This window comes from Pogona vitticeps, chromosome 1, assembly GCF_051106095.1.
Source record: "Pogona vitticeps strain Pit_001003342236 chromosome 1, PviZW2.1, whole genome shotgun sequence".
Classification (NCBI taxonomy): Eukaryota; Metazoa; Chordata; class Lepidosauria; order Squamata; family Agamidae; genus Pogona; species Pogona vitticeps.
Genome location: NC_135783.1, coordinates 153,521,847 through 153,543,405, shown reverse-complemented (window position 1 = coordinate 153,543,405; position 21,559 = coordinate 153,521,847). Strand labels below are relative to the sequence as shown.

Below are 21,559 nucleotides of genomic sequence, written 5' to 3'. Positions count from 1 at the left end.
GTACCCTTCCACTCAACTGTGTGGTTCCAGTATCAAACTCTAAAACAGAATCCATGCGTCATGTCATATATTCACAAAACCTAAAACATCTTGTTGCTTACATGTTCCAAGAAGTTACTTTGTCATTTCTGTCTTTAAATCTATGGAGATCCAGAGCATAAATTGCCTGTCATTCAGTTAATATATTCAGGGCCAACGGACCAAAAATCTTTGGGCTTCTATATTCATTGCCTTAGGGGAAAAATATATATATTTCGTTTTCATCTACTGGTCTTCATATAAGGGACACAAGGAACAAATTTGTTCTGTTGACAAAGCCAACCAAATCTGCATTACACACACTTGTATCCCAATCAGAACACAGTTAAACATCAATGACAGCACTTTTTCAAAATCAGCAAAGATTGCATATTAAAATATGTACAGAAATGAACAGCTTATAGAAAAGTGTGCAAATTATGTATTTTACAGAGAATTTACACACACACACACACACACACAAAATACTTTGGCCATTATCCTGTTAAATACTTAACATACACACAGTTCTCCAACCATGCCAAGCCATCTTACAAGCTGCTACTTATGTGTGACCAAGCACACCACGGGCACCTCCTCAGATCACCATGACAGCTTCAGCAATTTTAAGTTCTTTGCATGTAGACTCTGATCAGGATGGCACTATTTATTTTGGGGAATATCAGTTGCAACCATGAGTATACATTTTAAAAAGTGAAAGGAATGAGTAAAATATGTTTTTTTTAAAGCACAAATCTTCATGTTATTTTTTTTTTAAAGTGTGTGTTGGAAAAGTGACCTGGAAATGATGCAGAAATGGGATGGGGAAAAAAATTAACTTTGGGAAAATGACAAAGTCAACCTGACAGCTTGTCCTTTTCCAAACTAGCCTCTGCTGCTGCATACACTTTGGAATAGAAGTAGTTGTTTAAAAGATAAAGCACATTGATGAAGCACATTGAACTTTGTTTAATTAGATCTCCCTCCTCCATTTTCACTGCATTTCTCTGCAGGTTTATAAATTTTCATTTCCAGTTTACTCTACCTACTTGCTTCTGCAAACACTCACACTGTATGTTTGCAGTGCCCCTGTTACGCAGAATGTGAACCAGTGTTTAAATTTTGAACAACACAGTCTGTGTGATTTGAAGTAGGTAATTTCTGAGAGTGACTTCCTTTTAAAAATCAACATCTAGCTGAAAAAATTAGTAGGCCTGAGAAAAAATATATCTATTTCTCAAGTCCCAGCATAAAATTGTTTGGATTACCTGGTATCTATCTCTCTTGCGCTATGTGGCATGGGCTAGTGAGTTTGGTTGCAAAGGAAAAGAGAAAGAGAGAAAGATAGTGGGAGAAAGCTTTTAGGAAACCAGGGAACTCCCAAGAGTGCAGTCCAGGTTGCCAGAGAACATGGTTTATAATTTAAAATGCTTGCATACAGACTTTCTAGCGAAGTTTGCAAGAATGGTAATATGCTACTAGACGGTCTCTTCTTGGAAGCTAGCAAGAATACAGGAATAAAGTTCTGGCATACATTAGAAGTCTCTCTCTCTTAAAAAACTAATGAATGCTGCCTTGTTGCAACAGTGTTCAAGCCCTAATACTGCTCTCGGCCTATGCTCTATTGTTACAACATCAAAGACCAACTGCTGGCTCAGATACAGTCAATATGAAAAGAGATGGCCCCCTAAATTTACTGCTTCACTGAATTCTCTTTAAACGGACAACACCATGGTCCCTTTTCAAAGAGATATCACAGACATAGATCTTCTTTATAGGACATCATATACAATAAAGCGAAGCTATAACTTTGCAAGAAAGAAAGAAAGAAACGAACAACATGGAGCACCTTTAAAGAATCCACATGAGGTGAACATTCCTTATTAAAATATCACTGTGGTTACCACTTCTAAAAATGCTTGGCATGGTCTAATAATAGTTCAAAGGCAGTTGATGATATATTTTTATTTAACTAATTTAATTATATTTTAACTGGGATGTGCACTTACACTTTGCCTATTCTGATCTTTTAAAAATGCTGGTTGCCCAGTGGAATAAGGATTTCCATAGATGGATTCCTCACCATAAATGTTTTTATAGTCCCATCTGCTGCAAAAAGGATTTCCCACTCCACAGCAATATATTTTTATGCTTAATCATGGCTTGTCTAATAGAACCACAAAATGAGAGATGCTTTGCTGGGGGTGGGGAATCTACAGCTCTATTAAACTATTTTCTTTCCAATCTGAGCAGTGAATGTCTTGAAGATACTTGGTCCAAATAAAGCTCAAGATCAGTTACACATAATACCATCAGAATCTTCATTCAGTATGAGAAATTTAATCTGTCCTTGTTACTGAGCTATTTTAACATTTGCAGACGCTGTAACTATGTAAAAAATGGGGCCACCGTATGTTTTAGGATCCATGGAAGAGGCATATATAAAAGCATGTAGGTCAAGAAAAACAGGGTGGGTATACATCCATTTCTTCAGGAGGACATATCGGTGAAAATGCAATCAATCTCTAGAACAGGGGAATACCTTTCTTAAGACCAATTATTGGCAAATATATTACTAGATATATTACTATATATCTAGTAATATATTTACTAGATATATTACTATATATTACTAGGGGGGCAGGGTGAGTCTCTAAAGGGTCCTGGAACACACCCTAGGACCCTTTGGAGGCTCACCCTTCCCCCCCCCACTGGGCCAGAGGGGGCGAAGTCGCCACCTTCTGGGACTCTTTTGAGGCTTGGGAAGCTTCAGAAGAGTCCCAGAAGGTGGCAATTTTGCCCCCTCTGACCTCTGGGGGGGGCAGAGTGAGCCTCCAAAGGGTCCTAGGGTGTGTTCCATAAGATGGACCTCTCCATAAGGCTCACCAATTTTTAGGAGAAGAAAACAGATTATTTTTTCCTCTTTTCTTCTCCTAAAAATTTGGTGCATCTTATGGAAAGGTGCGTCTTATGGAGCGAAAAATACGGTACTAAATCTAGTAAGTTAATTCCATAACATCCTGGAATGCCATCCTATTATTAGAGTTTATTTATTCATTTATCTATTTAAAATACTTTTACCCTGCTTTTCTCCCAAAAAGGACCCAAGGAACTTACATCACGGGGGAAAAAAGTATTTAAAAACTAAAAACAGTTAAGTATATAAATATTTTTTAAAAAAGAATTAAACAAGTATATTTAAAATGGTAAATAAAATAAGTACTAAAATATTTAAAACAGAGAACAATAATATGTTTAAAATTGCTTCTCAGACAGCCAATCACTAAGAAAAAGCCTGCCTGAAGAGAAAGGTCTTTGTCCGCTTGTGATAGGATGACAAAGAGGGGGCAGCTTGGTTTCCTGTGGGAGGGAGTCCCAGAGCAGCAACAGAGAAGGCCATCTCCCGTGTCCCCACCAAGCCTGCCGGTGAGAGTGCTGATCTTAATGCCTGAGGTTATAGAGGGAGATGCAGTCTTTTAAATAGCTTGCATCCAATCAGTTTAGATCTTTATGGGTTAAAACTAGCACTTTGAATTGTGCCTGGTAATGGATCAGCAGCCGTTGGAGCTTCTGTTAACAACGGAGTTAATGTGTTGCCTGTAACCAGCCCCAGTTAACCATCTATCTGTGGCATTTTGGAACTGCTGAAGTACTGGAGACTAAAAGGCACACCTTTAGTTATTTAGGCTAATATTTTAATAGTGCGAGTAGTGAAAGAAGGAAAAGAAAAAAAGAAAATCAATGCTGGAGAGTAACCCAGTTCTGTTCGGATTGCTGACTACTTTAATCACCAGTGCATTCAAGTCTGTTTCTCATCAACTGGATGATGCTTCTTTCTATCATTCTCTCTGTGGATGCAATATTTGAATATGTTACATGGTCCAGGAGAACAGGTAAAAAGGAATAGGAAATGCTTGGCGCATTTGTACTAGAATACAAGACAGTGGATGGCACAAATTAATCTAGATTCAGTCTACAACTGGCACCACCTTCCAATGCCTTGCAGGATAGGTGGTTGTTCTGTGCCATCAAATCAGAACTGATTTATAATGACATTAGCAGAGCTTTCAAAATAAAGGAGATTTACTGTAAGGAGTGGTTTTACCAGTGCCACTCCCCAGTGAGTTTCCACGGCTGAGCAGGGATTCGAACCCTGGTCTCTAGAGTCCTAGTCCATACATAGTACGAATGCTATCAATTTCATGTCCCTAAATGCCAGCAATTCCTATCTTAGCCCTCTCCTTCTCCCAGATACTGTGGCACACCTAGCAGTCCTCTCAGTAAGCTGGCAGCTGGGCACCTGTCAAAGAACAAAACCATTCCTTTCCCAAATTTGTCCTCACTGTTGGCACCAAATCTTTCTCTTACTACGTACTTATTGGAGCCCCCATCCCTTGCCCCACGCTTTCTATGCGGTTAGCCAAATTGTCGTTTTGTTTAAAAACACAACACCCCCACATTTGCTCCAACCTTTCCCTGTCATTTATATGTCTAGAAGCTTGATAATCCTATTTTGAGCTACGGTGGTTTCAAATTAGCAACCTTCCAGTCTCCTCATGGGGAGGGAGTGGGCCAGAACAGCTACGCTGGTGTATTCCCAGGGCCTGAAAACGTCTGTGGGGGGAAAAATTGCAGAAACCGAAGGGAGGTTATTTCTCCAGAAAAAAAATGCTGATAGATCTGCAGAATTGTTTATCACCTGGTTTTAATCAGCCACACAGATTGGACTGCACACCACTTCTGTGATGCCCTATAGGTACATCTTCAAAGACGGCAATTTTTTAAAAGCTCTTTTCAAAGCAGTACTACATTTGTTCTCCAAAACTTCCTCTTTTGAATCTTATATTAACAAATACTTGTAGGTCAATAAATAGTTTGCTTCCTCCAAAAAAATATTACTTCCACAATGCCAACTACTTCACAATGTCATTAAAACGATATGGGCTCTTCTTACTGATGTTCTGGCCTTAAACAGCTCTACCTGCCACTTAACTGGACATTCCCTGATCTCATAAGCTGCTGATCTTAGTATACGTAGGCCCATTTCCTTCTATTACGCACGTACAGCTAACATGATACCCAGTGTGCTGTAGTGAATACCGATGGACATCCTAGGACTCTGGGGATCAGAATTCAAATTCCTACTTGGCCCTGGAAACTCACTTGGGGGAGCAGAAGGGGTAAAACCACTCCTCCAATAGTTCACTTACCTTGAAAGCCTTATTAATATTGATTGGGTGCCATCAAGTTGATTCTGAATTATGGTATGGAACACTCAGAAGTGGTTTACCATTTCCTTCTTCTGTGGGTATCTTGGGCTTGTGCAGCTTGCACAAGGCTACATAGGGTGGTCCTTCTAGGATGCACAGAGTATGGAATCAAATGCCCAACCTCTGCCTCCACAGCCAGGTATTCAACTCACTGAGCTATCCAGCCAGCTGAAACCCTATTTTGTTGTTGTTTAGTCGTTTAGTTGTGTCCAACTCTTCGTGACCCCCATGGACCAGAGCACGCCAGGCCCTCCTGTCTTCCACTGCCTCCCGGAGTTTGGTCAAATTCATGTGGGTAGCTTAGAGTGACCCTAATAGGGTTCCTTTAAGACAGAAACAAAAGGCTAAAAGACACCCTATTAGGGTCACTCTAAGTTGGTTCTGACTCGATGGCACCAACTAAACAGCTAACTACCTATTTTGGTCCCATGTTCACCTTTTACCATGTAGAAGGCATTAACTACTTATATTAAGCACATGCATTATCAGGATGCAATCTGAAATAAGTGGATCCATTTTCTTATGATTTGACTATCCCAAAGTCAACCACCAGCCTTAAAGAGATTTCCATTCCAATGTGTTACAGAGATGATACTGTAACAACCATAGTAAGTGCAAAGTTGCAACACGAGACAACAGAAACATTCCCTTGGAAAAACAAGTTCAGTTTCTGGGATCAGTAAAGCAAGAATCCATGTGCTAACACATTCTTATCACTGTTGGCCAAGGAACTGCCATGTGAGAATCACAGTCAGTACAGATTCCATGCTGTGGTGCAGGGTCCTTAATTGATATGTACTATGACTCTAAAAATAGAACAGCAAATTCTTTAGCATTTTATTCACCACTGGCCACTAGGATTTAAAGTTGACAGCCACCTGCTGTGACTTCATTCTGAGGAGGGCTAAGTACAAGAGAACAGAATCCCCCCTCCTCATGTCTACTGGCTAGTTTAGTACTGCTGTGCAGTTACTGCACTTGGAAAAGAAAATTTCTACTTAATCCTGAGGTGGGCAGCTTGTTTCTCTCCAGTTTTGCTGGAGTGCAGTTCCCACCAGCCTTAGCCACCACTGGTAACTGTGAAGAGGGTAACAAGAGGGACACGAGTTGCCCACCTCTGACTTACCCACTGCTAAATATTCATTTCTTAGAAGAAGCCTAAACTCTATAAATACAGTCTTTGCCCTTGTGAGATGGCAGCTGGGTATACACAAAAAAAGGGAAAACAGGAAGAGGGCCCCAAAAGTGGTTTTAAAAACAAAAGTGCTCTTTGTTTTAGTATATAATGTACTGAGACTCTATTTTACAAAATGCCCAAACCCACAAGAGAACAATTTTATATGTTACTAGGAGTTAGTCTGCCTGTAGTTAGGAATAAATATAAAATTACCCATCAGCATGGTATACAATGGCCAACAGAGCTCTAAGAACTTCCCAGAAGTGTTATTAGTCATCTGCCCTCTCTGAGAGGTTTATTCCTAAAAATGATGTTGAGCTGTCATTTTCTGAGTTCCCTGTCACAGAGGGATGGAAACAAATGCATCACTGGGCACATTTGTGCCAGAGATACATTATAGGATTAATCATTGGATCTCTACATTGACTGGTAGATTATTGGGCAAAATACTATTGTTGGCCCCGGCTAAAGCAAAATTGTTTGGGTGAAGTGGGTTTATTGTCAGTACTTCTCTCAGTCTCATTAACTCAAAAGGGTCTACTTTAAGTGGAATGAAAAATCAAATTACTCCTCTGCTTCCATACTCTGAAAACGTAATAGCTCTTTCCTAGGATGGAAAAACATCATGAGATGAGACGTTGCCAGATAATCTGCTCTGGGATTCCTGATTCTGTGGCAGAACTCCCAAGAGCTAAAGAAGATTCTGGGAAACATCAACACAACTTGTTGAACTTCATGAAGCAAACTCTAGATAAAATTAAATCCTGACAAGATCGAGATGCTGGTAGTCAATAAGAAGTCAGGGACAGGGATTCAAACTGTTTTGCAGTACCTCTGACAGGTCAGGTTCATACTCTGGAAGGACTCCTCTACTAAGTATGGTTGTAGCTGGTGTACTAAACAGAGTTGTGCAAAGGCACTTCCTGTCACCACTGCCAGCTGGGAATCCATGGACAGCATCCTCTACTCCACTGGATGCTGTACGTGGATTCCCAGCTGGCAGTGGTGACAGGAAGTGCCTTTGCACAACTCTGTTTAGTACACCAGCTACAACCATACTTGGGTTGTGCTGATTTAGTAACAACTATCAAAACCTTAGTTATATCACACCTTGGCTACTGTAGTTTGCTCTATGTTGGGGCTGCCCTTGAGGAATAGCCTAAATATTAAGTAGGTATAAGTTGGCTGGTTGGCTGGCTAGCTCAGTGAGTTGGGTAGCAGGCTGTCAAGCCAGAGATCCAGAATTGTGCCGTCTAGAAACGCTAGTCTGTGTAGCTTTGGATGAGCTGCACAGTCTCAAAACACCCCCAGAGGGGCACACGGGATGACCACATCATCCTGAAAGGAGGCTTGACTTGTCCATTTTATAACAGTTTTGCATTGTAACAAAAATAACAGACTAACAGATTACAGACTAGTAAATAAAATGCATGTACCATGTGTGTTGCAACTATCATTTAACACAGTGGTCCCCAAGCTTTTTTGAACTGTGGCACAGTTCAGCATGCGGGTGGGGGGACAGGGTCCGTGTGTGCATGGACAGGGCGTGTGTGTGTGAACATGTCTGCGTGAGCAGGGCATCCGTGTGTGCATTTGTGTGGGTGTGTGCATGAGGGGGGAGCAGAAGATCTGTTTCCATGGCCCATTTGTGCCAGGCCACGAACCAGGAGTTGGGGACCCCTGATTTAACAGACAGTTGAGGGGATGTCTTGATTTTAATGCCCCATATACTTCTGCTTTTCATGTTTCTGTTAACTGCTGACATACACAGGCTCTCCTAAACAACCTTATTCCTGCTCTTTCTATTCATCTTTTTAAATAAAACTTGTAAGTAGGAAAGGTTGAAGATGAGTTTTAGTAGACCCATTCAAATGCTTGCACTTCTAAAGAGCTCCAAACAAGTAGAATTCACTGATATTTTAAAGATAAATTTATTTTAGTTAAATGCAACATTTTATGATCAGCTTGAAGCTTTTTAAGGAAATCAATTGCATTGCTATTAATGTTCAATTTGTAGCCAAAATTCAGAAATTCAGACTAGTGACAGACAGCCAGTTGCCGGTGAGAGAATTCTGAAAATCTGAACATTCTATTTATTAGGGTTGGGGTTGCATAGTTCTGAAGAAAAATGTGAAAATCTAGCCAATGATATTTACAAGGCTTGCTCCACTACTTTTTGTACACGGTGCAGGAATGCTCTTTACAAGCCCAATAAACGTTATGATGCGTAGCGCTACTCTCTGCATTGGTGAATCTGGAAGGGACATAATTAGATGGTGCCAGCCCTATCATTAGACAGAACGACTCTTCTAGTTCAGACAACTTATTTGAAATTTGATGAAAGGGCACAAAATTGTTAAACAATTTATTATTGTATATTTATTGTAATTCAAAAGAGGCAGTTGTTGGATTTGCAGCCTCAGATGCCAAAAGAACATGATGACCTGTTGGTACCACATATCCTGACTTGTACCGGTGGGTGGTTTTTTACTTTTCTGCCTCAGGTAGATGCTATAGACCAGTGGTTCCCAACCTTGGGTCCCCAAATTATCTTGGACTGCAACTCCCAGAAATCCAGGCAGGTACAGCTAGGAGTCGCAGTTTGATAACATCTGGGAACTGAAGTTTGGGAACCAATGTTATAGACCAACTCTGGCAAAGGGATGCACTCATTAATAGCCTAGATTTTAAGCAAACAGCTGCTGGATAAGACAGTGGGGCAATCTAGAATAGTAAATAAATAATTCCATGAATTAGCAATAGTTTAAGAACATTCCCATTCTACTCTCCACCATCAAGAAAAATATGATTTTTCAGATTTTAAGTTTTATTTGATCATTAGATGTTCATTAATATCAATTTTATCAGGACTGTACTAACGTTAAGGAGTTTGGGAGTCTGGTTGCTCTACTGCTACTCAGTAGTTTGATTTTAATAAAATACATTCTTCATGTATGTATGGGCACCTTATTGTCAGATTTTACAGGATTACAATGCACCCTTGTATTTAAAAACAAAAAACTAAAGCCCATGAGGATTACTCATTGCTGTTTGAGAATGAACACTATCATCTGAGAATGAGCCAATAGAATAATCCTTCTCCCCTCTAGAATTCCAGAAGAGGCAGACAGAAAGAGTAAAATCTAGCAACCATTTATGCCAGGGTAAACTAGGGTTGCCAGATGTTCCTGTTTAAGTGGCAGCGATTCCTTAATGATTGGTCACAGTGTCAGGGGTGAGTCAGCAGACTGTCAGCTATGGGTGCTGGAGGCAACACAACAAACCTGATTTTCCAAAGCTGCCCCTCTGAACTAGGTCAAAATCCAACTGGTATTTGCTGCCCTAGTTTATTTAAGGTTAAAATGCTCATCGCACAAGCCAGCATGTAAAGAGTTTTAAAACAAACAAAAATCCCCCAAAATATACAAAATTCGAAAAAGTTTCAAATTAATAGGTGCAGCACTACTCTTGAGTGAGAAATTGAGAAATATACTTATTTATTGTTAACAGAAATATGACCAGTGAATCATGCAGTATTTCCTACTGAAAGCTTACAATTGTTGTGCCTAGAAGGCATAACAGTGTGGGGATGATCCACCTAATTTATTACTTAAGTGCAGGATGGGCAGTGAAAGAGAGAGAAAGGAAGAAGTTGGGGCTGGTAGTAGAAGTGACAGAATCTTACATACAGATAGCAAATATTACGGTTTTCAGGACAAAATTAAAGGAGTGACAGAACCAAAGGACAAAACATCACAGTACATTAAAGACTAACATATTTGTTTCAGTGTAAGCTTTTGTGAATTTTTAAAGTTTACTCCACTTTCTCATATGTTTCTTCCTAACAGAGCTATCTCTTGGAAGCAACAGAAAACTTTTTCTACAAGAACAAGATACAAAGGGGGGGGGGGAGAATGCAAGACTTTGACAAGTTAGACTTAATCAAAAGAACAAACGAAAAATTAACTCAACATTGTTCTTCCCCACCCGAGGAGTTTCTTCTAAAATTAGTGTAAACAGGGAGGGCTTGCCACAAACACAAACTGTTTTGTATTAGTAAAGAACAAAAGTCAATATTTCCAGGGTTGGGGGAAAAAGCAACGCAAGAACACAGCCTGTAGTTGTCCAAAGACTATGACTGTCAGTGCCTGGAAAATAAATCCCCCAACATAACAAGTGATCTTCCTGGGAGTCGTAGCCCAAAAGTATAATTCTTCCAGGCTTTCTGGGAGCCCTTGTTTCCATGTAGGAACCATCTGGATAACTTCCCATCTTCTTCACTCAACTTTATAGCAAGGAACCGTATTACAGGCCCCAGCCACATAACCCCTCTATTGAGACTTTACACCAAGGAGAAAAGCTGTTCACATGCTGCTGGAGAAGAACGCAAACTGCAGCAATACGGTTCATGGTATGTTAAGAGATTTATCTGCAAGACAGAGAAGTAAGTTTTCCAGTTCCAGTTTCTCATGTCATGGCAACAACATGATCAGCCTGTCTTCTCTTAAAGCCTAATAACAGTGACCAACTCAGTTAATTTCAGGAGGCCTGTCATCATATGTTTATCATCATGTGCCACCAAGTCAGTTCTGACTTATGGTGACTGTCCAGGATTTCCAGGTAAAGAATATTCAGAAGTGGTTTATGATTCCCTTCTTCTGGGGGCACCCCGTGACTACACAGCTTGCCCAGGGCCACACAGGTTAGATCTATTTGAGGAGGCACAGAGGGGAATTGAACTACCAACCTCTGGCTCCACAGCCAGATAACTAAACCTCTCGGCTATCCAGCCAGCTATCATCGTATATTAAGGCCTCCCAAATTAAATGATTTGGTTTCTGTTGATGAGTATTTAACAGTCCTGGGTCCCCTTGAATTTGAGACTTATGTTATTGTACTTCAGCTTGGTTTAATTATGAGCTGACATGCATGCTGTGAGTCACACACCAGAGGGAACATGTAGCCATAACCTGTAGTTTCTGCTCAATTTTCCTTTAAAAACACAGAATGCTGTCCAACTGACTAACACAGTCATGGCAAACACCTCCTCAAGATATGTAGCATTATTATCCAGACCAGAGGAGTTTCAACCAACAGTAACACAATCATATACAGTATAAGCCCCCCATATCAGTCATCAAGCTATTGATATCCTCTGGTAAGCTAGAACACATCATAGTTGTTCTCAAACATTTTAAAGTATGGTCTCGATTCAAAATGTCGGTTCACACATTTATGGCCCTATACAGGTGAGCAACTATGGCCCTCTTGAGATTCTTTGCACTGCTGCTCCCCTATGTCCTCACTGCCGACTCTGAAGAAGGCTGATGGGATTTGGTCAAACACTGGGAAGGGGGAGGGGGCCAGCTGTCGAAACCCGATTTTTACAGCTGGCTATCTAAATTACCACTTGCTTTGCTAAGAATAAGTTTACCAATTAATATCATCAAGAGACGCTTCTCACCCCATTAGAGGTGAAGTGGGTAGTGAAAGGAGAAAAGAGGGCTTTTCTATGGTGTTCATTCCTAGTAAAGTTTGAAAGCCCAGCCAAAACCACTTCATTTACTCAAGCCTTTGAATCATTAGTTACTGTTTTGCTGCTAAGTGTTGTTTTAGGGTAATCGCCCCCCACCACCGTTTCTAACTGCTTTTATTGTTCTATGGGTGTAATTTTGTTGTGAATGGATTCTAGTCGGGTTTTCTTATTTTGAAATTCGTCTTTAGAATTTGTGACAGAAAAGTACTTCAAAGCACTTTTAAAAGATAAGTGAATGCTCAGCTTTTCTACAGAGACCACCAAAGTGAACTGCTTATGCTAAATCACTGTGGGGATCATGTAACCCCACAGACAATTTTGCAGCCCCTAGAGCCCCTGAAAGGAAAAAATTCTCCCACATACAATACTTTTTAAAAAAGAAATCCCCATCCCTAAAAGGAGAACCACAGCGATAAGTGGCACTCAGTTCCTGGAACATGTAGCCAATCCTTTGAAGCACCTGGAGATCAGATATGCCCACCTTACCTGTCTACTGGACTTTATAAAGAGGATTAAATGCATTGAGGCCAACCAAATTTTTTTTTTATGTTTAATCCACACTAAATATGCAGAGAGTTGCATATTTAGAGCTCTCTACATGCTAGGCTGTAGGAATACAGCCTCCTTATGTGGACTGTTACACCCTCAGGCATTCTGTGAATCACTGTGCGGAGCATTCACTTTAATAGACTGTATAGGCATATTTAACATAATAATTCATAAATAATTTACTTTCCATATGTACAGATGAAATGGTGCAGAAGGCTGTAAATAACCAAGTAACATTACATATTTCAACTTCATTTGTAATTTCCCCCCTGTTGCTTGTTAAGAAAAGCAGCACATACAATAACCAGCACTTTCTAATGGTAGTATTTATTTGGACAGACCTGTCAAAAATCCAGAAAAGCAACTGAGAAGGCATCAAGTGATTCTTAAAAGAGGACTGAACAACTGCACAGATGACAATTTAAAGACAGACTTGAAACGTGCCAAGACCCTGGATCCATCACTAGAACTTCCATGATTATCGGCACATTCCTATGCCTGACAGAGGAACACTTTCATGTTTAGGAAAGAAGACTCGTCTCAACCCCAAACAAACTGCTTCACTTGCTAGGAAGTAATTCTGGTCTGTCCAAATAAACTTCACTCAGAAACACCAATCACCAAAACCAGAAAACAAACAAACAACAAAAAAGTGAAGTGGAACAAAATGTCCTACAACATTTTTGAACACCTGCCACTTCGGAGGAGGGCTTCAGAAAGGAGTCACAAGTCTTGGGACTCCAAATTACTGAGAAATCCCATCGTAAGTCAGATGTAAGAATATGTCAACTACATAAAACAACCAACAAAAGCTACCAGCCATCTGATCCAATGCCATTAGTCTGCAAGGATCAGAGTTTTTTCCCCCCCTTCATGGACCTTTTCCCCCAAAGGAACATTCCAAATTATTAATTAATTAATATGACTCAGAATGACGGTAACAAAGAGAAAATGTAAGAAAACTGGAATCCTTTCTTTAAATATTAAAACACTGGGAGTGACCAAACATTTCAGAGGCCCAAAAGTATCCATTTATTGTGTTTTGAAATGCATATCTAGGCCAGGTCACTATACTTTTGGCTAGAGAATAAGTAAATTTGCAATTTAGTCTTCCATCTGTTTAAATGCTTAGTGTGAGATCTGATACACTCTTTGCCCTTAATGTCTTCAAGATTCTGTTCTCCCAAAATTCAAAGCTGCAAAATCAATTTAGTTGGGAAGTATATAACTTTGCATTGCTATGCATAGCAAAATATGATGAAAAACATCTTCTTGGCTATTAAGCCCTACCAAGTTGTTCAAATGACCGAACAGATATTTTTATGTGTAATGGTTGTGATTTCATGAAATCAGGAATCCATACATCAATGCGTACACAGTGGTTAAACAGAACCTGCCTTTCGTCTTCCTCAGAATGTAAATAGTCAAGTTGCCCTACCATCCATTTAGCCAGTCAGATACAAAGAACTCCTTTGGGAACACATTTCACCTCAACTTTTCATTTGCTCAGCTGTTTCCCTCATTATGTTACTGGCTTGTCACAAAAGACAAATTCAGGGTTATTCCAATAGTACCAAGTGCCTCATTAAAAAATAACACACAAACGTCTTCAGTTGACTGTTCTACAGAACAACATTTTCAGGCATGTCCAGAGTCCATAAGGAAATAAAGATGTTATAGCTAGTCATCTTAAAAGACCTTTAAAAAGAAAAAGGAATCCAAGATGTTATATAGTAACAACCTATAAAAGACAGCTGTAAGGATTGTTTTCATTACTGTGCCCTTGATTTTCATTCAGAAGGCAGACTCCCAACCAAATCAAGCCCACGTCTCTTTTAAAATTCAAGCACGGAAAAGACTGCTCTGAGATATGGTAAGATCAGCAAATTCAACCAGGCAGGATATAAAATAAGCACACCAGAAGATGATATAAGCACACTGGAGGAACAACAACAGGATTCCACTGTTCTACCAGCTCCTTCAGTATTTTGATTCATCATCACTCATTTGGTTCCTAAATATTAATTAGTGTTACAACACAGTCATGAAGTGAAGGATCAGGGGATGATTTTATGTTATTTTATTTTGGGTTGCTGGGATCACCACTGTGGTAGATATTTTCAGTAGCAAACATTTTCAAAAAAAGGGAGATGGGGGGAGTAAATGTTTTCTTTGGCTGACATTTCTGGAGGAACAGACATTGGGCCAGCAAAAGAGATTGTAGAAGGTGGGGATAGTATAGAAGATTAGAAATAAGGAAGACTTTTGCTTTTAGGTCTCTCATCGCCTTAGGGTGCTTTCCAAGCAACCCTTCCCAAACAATTCCTTTCAACCTTTCTCTTTGTTGAAGGACATCCCATATTTAGTTTCATTTCCATTAGGTTTGCTGTGAAATTCATGTATACAGAAACATACAGACAGAAGTAAGTACAGAACTGGGGCAGGTGAAACATTCTGTCAGGGCAATGAGCCAGTCAGATTCTAGGAGGGACACAGAAGCCATGGCAGCTGTCCCTAGAGGCACGAATTGGACTCCCTTTCCCCTTACATCTGAATAATCCAAGTACTATCATTAAGACCTTGTGCACTTTATCCTCAAATACGACCTATGGTCCAGCAATCCCGATGGCAGCCTTGCTTGGATCGTGGCTGCTCACAAATTACTTGTGCTCAAATGGACAGGGAACTTTTATTGCCCTTCTCAGCAATTCAATGTTGATGAGTAATTAATGTTTACTGGGGAGCAAGCATGCAGGGCACTTCTACTCAGCCCATGTAGGTCAGTGCAGAGGCCTGCCATGATTATTGCTGAATACTGGGGGAAGGCGGTGGGAATCAGAAAAAGGGCTTAGGGTTCCTTCCATTAAAGTATTCTGTGGAATCTAATTTTTGCTTCATAGCAGATCAGAATTCCAAGGTACCTTATGTGTTAGTTTCCTTGTCATCATAAAGACAACCTAGACTATATTGCAGCCTGAATCATCTCTATTCTGTTGTCCAAACAAAGTGTGGAAAGGAATCGATAAGCATCTTGTTCTCTCCAGCAGGCTCTCTGTCACATGGCCGTTGTGAGGTCTCACATTCATTGTGAGGTCACTCATAAAACTGGCCACAGAACAGGGCGCCTGCTGGAGTGGAAGGGGCACTTACACAATTCCCTCCTGCATTTAGGCAGCAGGACACTAGCCATTTTCTTTAGAATATACTTACAATGAGGTAAGACTACATGTGTAATTTTTGAATTAGCATATGAATTAAGTGGAGCCTGGACTGGTTCAAAGCAACCATCTCTTTTCTTACAGGAGAAGACAAAAGTACGTGTATATCAAGTGGATGAGAAAGAAACACACCCCATACTCTGCTTTCTGCAGTATGAGATGCAGTTGTCATTCTTCCAGCAAGTTATCTGCATTCAATTACTTTCTCAAGGCTGAAACTTTGCAGCAGAAAATGTATACTTCTTGTCACCCGTCTGCACAAACTCAGGGTGGACTACACTGGATTTCATTCACATTCTGTTTGAAACCACAGTCACTGATCACACAAGGGCTGTGGACTGATTTAGGAGTTCACTGTTCAGACCAGATGTGATTCACATTCCAGCCCACAAGTCCCTTCTGTACTTCCATCCATGGTCCTGCCTCTGCCAATCTTTTCTTCCTCCCATCCCACCTCTGTTGATTTGATGGGAAACTGATGGGGGCATAAATACAGGAAATAATAAGAACAATGACCCAGTGATAATCTCATACATGTAAGATTTTAAAAAGAAATTTTAAAAAAACCAGAGGACGATCAGGGGAGAGAAAAGAATGCAGGGGCATGTTCCCCCAGTCCTGGACATCACACGTCAACTGCCTACATTACCAAAACACCACCTAAGAGACATTCTTTACAAGAATGTATTGCAACTAATCACATAGGAAAACGCTTGTTTGAATTGTTCCTGCTTGAAAAAAGTAGAATTCCCCCAATGGCAAAGAAAGAAAGCCACTTTGGAATCAAAAAGAGCTGGACTGATTTGAATCAGCCTTTCTGTCATTTGGTCAGTAGAAAACACTTCAAATTCACCCGTTTTATAAGCAGAGCAAAACATGAGATATTTGACCATATAGTCACAACTAATTTAAAACCATATGTGACAAGAAATGAGGCAATTCCTGCACGAGTTACTTGAAAGTAAGGGAAAAGAGTAATGGATGAGAGTGTTGTTGATGATCCCTGTTTTGCAATCATTCTGATGTGTGAATTTTGATATATTTTGCCAAATCACTCTTAAATATTTTAATGTCCTTTAGACTGTTAAGTACTTTTCCATGTTATTTTTCTATAGGAGTTTTTGAAAGATGTAGTAGTCTGGAGCTTTAAATAAGAAAGCAGCTTCAGTGCAAATCATTAAAGGATCAGCGGAGGTGGGACCAGAGGAAGGCAGCGAGGGAGGGAAGGAGGAAGGCTGATGGCTGACTGGCTGGCAGGCATGCAACTTGCATTGGTGAATTCCCAATTCAATCCACAGTCCCTGTGTGAGCACTGATTGTGATTTTAGACATACAGTGGACCCTTGACTTACAGACGGCTTGACTTACAGACTTTTTGAGTTACAGACTTCTCTGGCCGCAAAATTTAGGTTTGACTTGCAGCCTGAGAATTGACATACAGACCAGAAAAAAAAACAAAATGGAACAAAAACGGCCTGTTACGGGATTAATCGGTTTTCAATGCACTGTAGGTCAATGGAGACTTGACTTACAGACTTTTTGACTTGAGAACCGCCTTCCAATACGGATTAAGTTCTCAAGTCAAGACCCCACTGTAATGCAGTGCTCCAATGTAATCACACCTTTAGCCACACCTATCCAAAATGAAAAACAAATCAGGATACATTTATTGTTTTTTTTTAAAATGAGTATGTATGGCCTAAATGGCAAGAAAGCTAAGATTATTTGTTGATCCTTACCAACATACATGATTAGTGAATGGTCACAGAAGAATCCACACACTTTTAAAGCAATGCAGTCCTACCCTCACAGGATGAGAAGATAGCAGAATAATAAGGTATTATTATGGTACAACATCTACCACTCTCTATCTAAATTCCCTGTAGGTGCAGTGGTTCCTCATGGCTGCAGAGATTATAAGGAGAACAGAGATCTCCCCCTCCCACTGGAGTTTTCCAGCACCTGTCAATCCCAGAAGTAATTCCCACTTCCAGTCACTCGTAGAAATACAGGTGACCTCTAGTTGTGGATAACTGCCTTCCTGACAAACCCTTCTTACCTGAACTGCTGCAACGCAGTCACTAAAATAAAGCGCCCCGTTGCCAGGTGCACAAATTTTCTTATTTCTATAAGAATCAAGGACCTTTCAATGTGATACAGGTACTGAGGCCAACAATAGCTTGGGCAGCAGCATGCCGCTTCTTAACATGCCCAGAGAGTCACAAGAAGAGGCACGTAGGGGAGAAAGTTAAGTTTTCTGGCTCTAGGTTTGGTTGCTACCCCAGCCGAGAGCAGGAGCTTCTTTTTCAGTTGAGCCCAAACTCTTCTCCTTCTCCACATCACTACAAATAATAATTCTGAAAGGATGGACTGGCTGGTGGTATGTCCTTTCCTCACTTTCCATATTTATTGCACGGGCAACAAAGTTGGGATTTTTGTCATTTGGGAAAGCAAGGGGGGAAAAAGCTTTAGTTCAACAGCAGAGCATGTTTTGAAGAGGAGGTGCACTTCAGTGATAAAAGGACATGCTGAATATCATGATGGGCCTCGAATCAACCCTTGGCCTGCCTGAAACTCTGGATAGTTAGCAATATTTAGTTAGATGGGCCAATAGTCTGACAACTAGATATAAAGAGAGCTTCTGGAGTTCCAATAGAAAAAGCAGAAACTGCTACATCACAGCAATGGTCTGAGCAGGCACCCTTGCCAGGCAGTAACGTTTATTCTAAAGGGCAGCTACATTGCCGGTGAAGTGTCACCTGAGACCCTTCAGCGGAATGAAGCTGCCTGCTTGCTTCAAGAGATGCTATGACAGAGAACAAAACAGGTGAGGGTGAAGACAGAAACATACACCTCAATGATGCACTGAGACTTTTAAAGTGACTTTTTAAAAGTGTGTGGACTGCCAGCAACAGGAGAGCATTTGGGCTCCGGTTCCAGAATGGACACATCTCGGTTGCCCTTGAAGTTATAATGGAAATTGCAATCTACAATGTAGAAGTTGTTGGATGGGAGGCTCCCCAATCTGGGAACCTAGTAAATGTTCTCCAGTGAATATACAGTGCCTAAAGCATCCCAGCATCCAGATTTTTTGGAGGACAAGCTGTCTGGACAGCTCAGCGAGTTAGGTACCTGGCTACAGAGCCAGTGCTTGGGAGTTCCCCATTGTGCATCCCAGAAGAGGCAGAGTGTGCGGCCTTGAGCTAGCTGCACAGTCCCAGGTTTCCCCCAGAAGGAAACAGTAAACTACTTCTGAATGTACTCTGTACCTAGAATACCCTGGAAAGGCTTGCCATAAGTCAGAACTGACTTGACAGCACACAAATATTATAGGTAAAAATCAGGATTGGCACCTTCCCTGCAGATATTGAAAGCCTGAATACGGCTAACTAAATATGCATGTTCTAATGTTGGACAAATAAGAGTGTGAAGGCACATGGGTTACTCTGAGCATGGGGCTTTCGAGACAAAGAAATGCTGCTTTAGTTATCACAGGGGGTGTCGGGGAAACCCAAGCGCAAGATTCAGGCTCAGAAGGAAAGCAGATGCCCTACACTTCCAAAGAGCTGGGTTCAAGCCCTAGTCTCTCTCTGGTTAAAAGCAGCCAGAGAGATGAAGGGTGACGAGGAAGGGAAAGCTGGAAGCCACTGCCAGACCAGGAGACAGAATCCGATGTCAAGCCAACGGGCTCTACAATATGCTACTTGGAATCTCTCCAGTCATCAGAAGCCTCAAACTTGCAATGATCTCCGCGTTTATAAAACAACAGAGAGGGATTAGATAGGTGAGTCAATGAACGCCCCCCCCCCTACTCAGGAGGCCCCTACCCTCCACCCCGCGACCACGATCAGGCGCCTCTGCCTCGGCTTCAGACAGATCCCCCCCTCGCCCCCTTTCAAAACGCGCGCTCGGCCGCCGGAACTCGTTCCCCCCCCCCACCGGCGGGCTGGCGGGAGGGAGGGGAGACTCCGGCTGCCGTCCAGGGCCAGGCTCTCACCTGCTGCCGCTGGCTCTGGTTGCCCGCCGCGGCGCCGCCGTCGGGCTCGCTGCTCCGCAGGACGGTGATGTGCAAGGTCAACAGGAGGAGTCCCAGCAAGAGCAGCAGCTCGGCTGCCAGGCGCACCATCCTCTTGCAACGGGCGGCTTTAGGGCTCCGCGGCGACGGGGCAGCAGCAGCAGCAGGAGGAGGAGGAGGAGCCGCCGTCCCGGCCGCGGGTTCAGCTTCTAGCGGGGCGAGCGTGGGATTTCCCGCGCCGCTCTCAGGATCCGCCGGGCCGCCCGAAGAGGAGGAGCTGGGGCAGCCAGCGCTGCCGCCGCCGCCGCCGCCGCCGCTGCACCGCCGCCGCCGCCACCACCACCACCACGGCGGAGCCACTTCGGGACGCGAGGCGGCTTCCGAGGCGGCGGAGAAAGGGGGCTGTGGACGCCCGCCCGACGGCGCCGGGGCCGCGGCAGGGAGCGGGGCCGGCTGCAGGGGGCGCTGCTGCTGCTGCTGCTGCTGCTGCCCTTGCAGCCCGGCGCACGCATGGGGTCGTCCCCACCGGCGGCAGCAGCAGCAACAGCAGCAGCAGCACACCCGGTGGCTGCTGGCCTGGCTTTTCCCCACCACCACGACCACTGCTGCTGCTGCTCTTGCTGCCGCCGCCGCCGCCGCCTTCTGCCCCTCGGCCCCGGAGCGCGCCCAGGCCGCCGGGGCTGCGCCCGCGAAGGAGGAGGGGAGAGAGGAGGAGGAGAAGCAGCGGCAGCGGCGGGGCTGGTCGTGTGGGTGCCTGACCTGCCTCAAGAGGCACCCTCCGAGGGGGAAGGCGGCGGCGGTGGCCGCCCCTGCTGGCGGTGAGAGGGAAGCGCCCCACTTCGAGGACTCGCTTCGCCCCCTCTCCGTTTCCGTGACTGGGGATGGCGGCGGGGATGCTGCTGCCCCTGCCTTCTCTCTCCCTCCGTCAAACTCCACCACCTGAACGCGCGAAGGCGCCGCTGCCTGAAGCGCCCCTCTCCCCAGCCCCTCGACGGCGCCCGCTTCCAAAGCTGCGGTGGCAAGTCAGGGGGCGGCTGGCCTCCTCAGCCCATGCCCGGCCCGGAGGGGGCTGCCCGTGCCTGCAGAGCTCGCCTCAGGGGTCACTCCCCCCCGGCCAGAGCAGCGTCCCCCCTTCGCCCGGTCCTCAGGCTGAGCTTAGCGGCGCGCTTCGAAGGGCGGCGGCTGTTCTCGGCTCTCCCCGCCCCACCCCCGGTCCCGGGGACGCCTCGTGGGGCAAAGCCTCGCTTGGTGCTGAGGGCGGCCAGTGAGAAACCCTCAGCTCCGCCGGACGGCAGCGACAGCCGCCGCCGCCGGCCCTCTCCGCCTCCTGGGTGGTAATCCCTGGGAGAGCGAGAGGAGCGAGAGAGAAGGCACAGCCCCGACGTTTCGGGGGTGTGTGTCAACTCTCCGGGAGCCCTCGCTGCCGAGTCCTCTCGCGCCCTGGTCCTGCGCGGGCTTTTGGGGGGCGGGGGGGAACCTTCCTGCTGGCTCCCGAGCGTGGCTTCGCCAGAGACTGCCTGCCTGCCTTGCGTGTGCTTTTATACTCCGCTCGTTCCCGTCTCTACCGGGCTGGGCTCTTTCCCTCCCTCCCCCTTCTCTCTCTCCCCCTCAAGTTTTCTTTCCTCTGAACTCGTCACAGCAAACTCCCCCTACACACACACACACAGAGAGAGACAGACAGACAGACAACTTACACTACACTCCCTGTTGCTAACTATTTGCTTGCCCCTAACTGCTAACTCGGATAATTACAAGCCAGGACACCAACTAGCAAGC

General features: G+C 43.5%; 1 protein-coding gene across 1 annotated transcript in view; it reads right to left on the bottom strand.

Annotated features, from left to right (window-relative positions):
- Window positions 1–20,806, bottom strand: part of ISM1 (isthmin 1) — a 37,729-nt gene extending 16,923 nt beyond the window's left edge. Inside the window, exon 1 of the mRNA XM_073003341.2 lies at window positions 19,766–20,806. Coding sequence (XP_072859442.1) covers window positions 19,766–19,894 — 129 coding nt within the window. The 5' untranslated portion in view covers window positions 19,895–20,806. The remainder of the gene's footprint in view (window positions 1–19,765) is intronic.
- Between the last annotated feature and the right edge of the window lie 753 nt (window positions 20,807–21,559).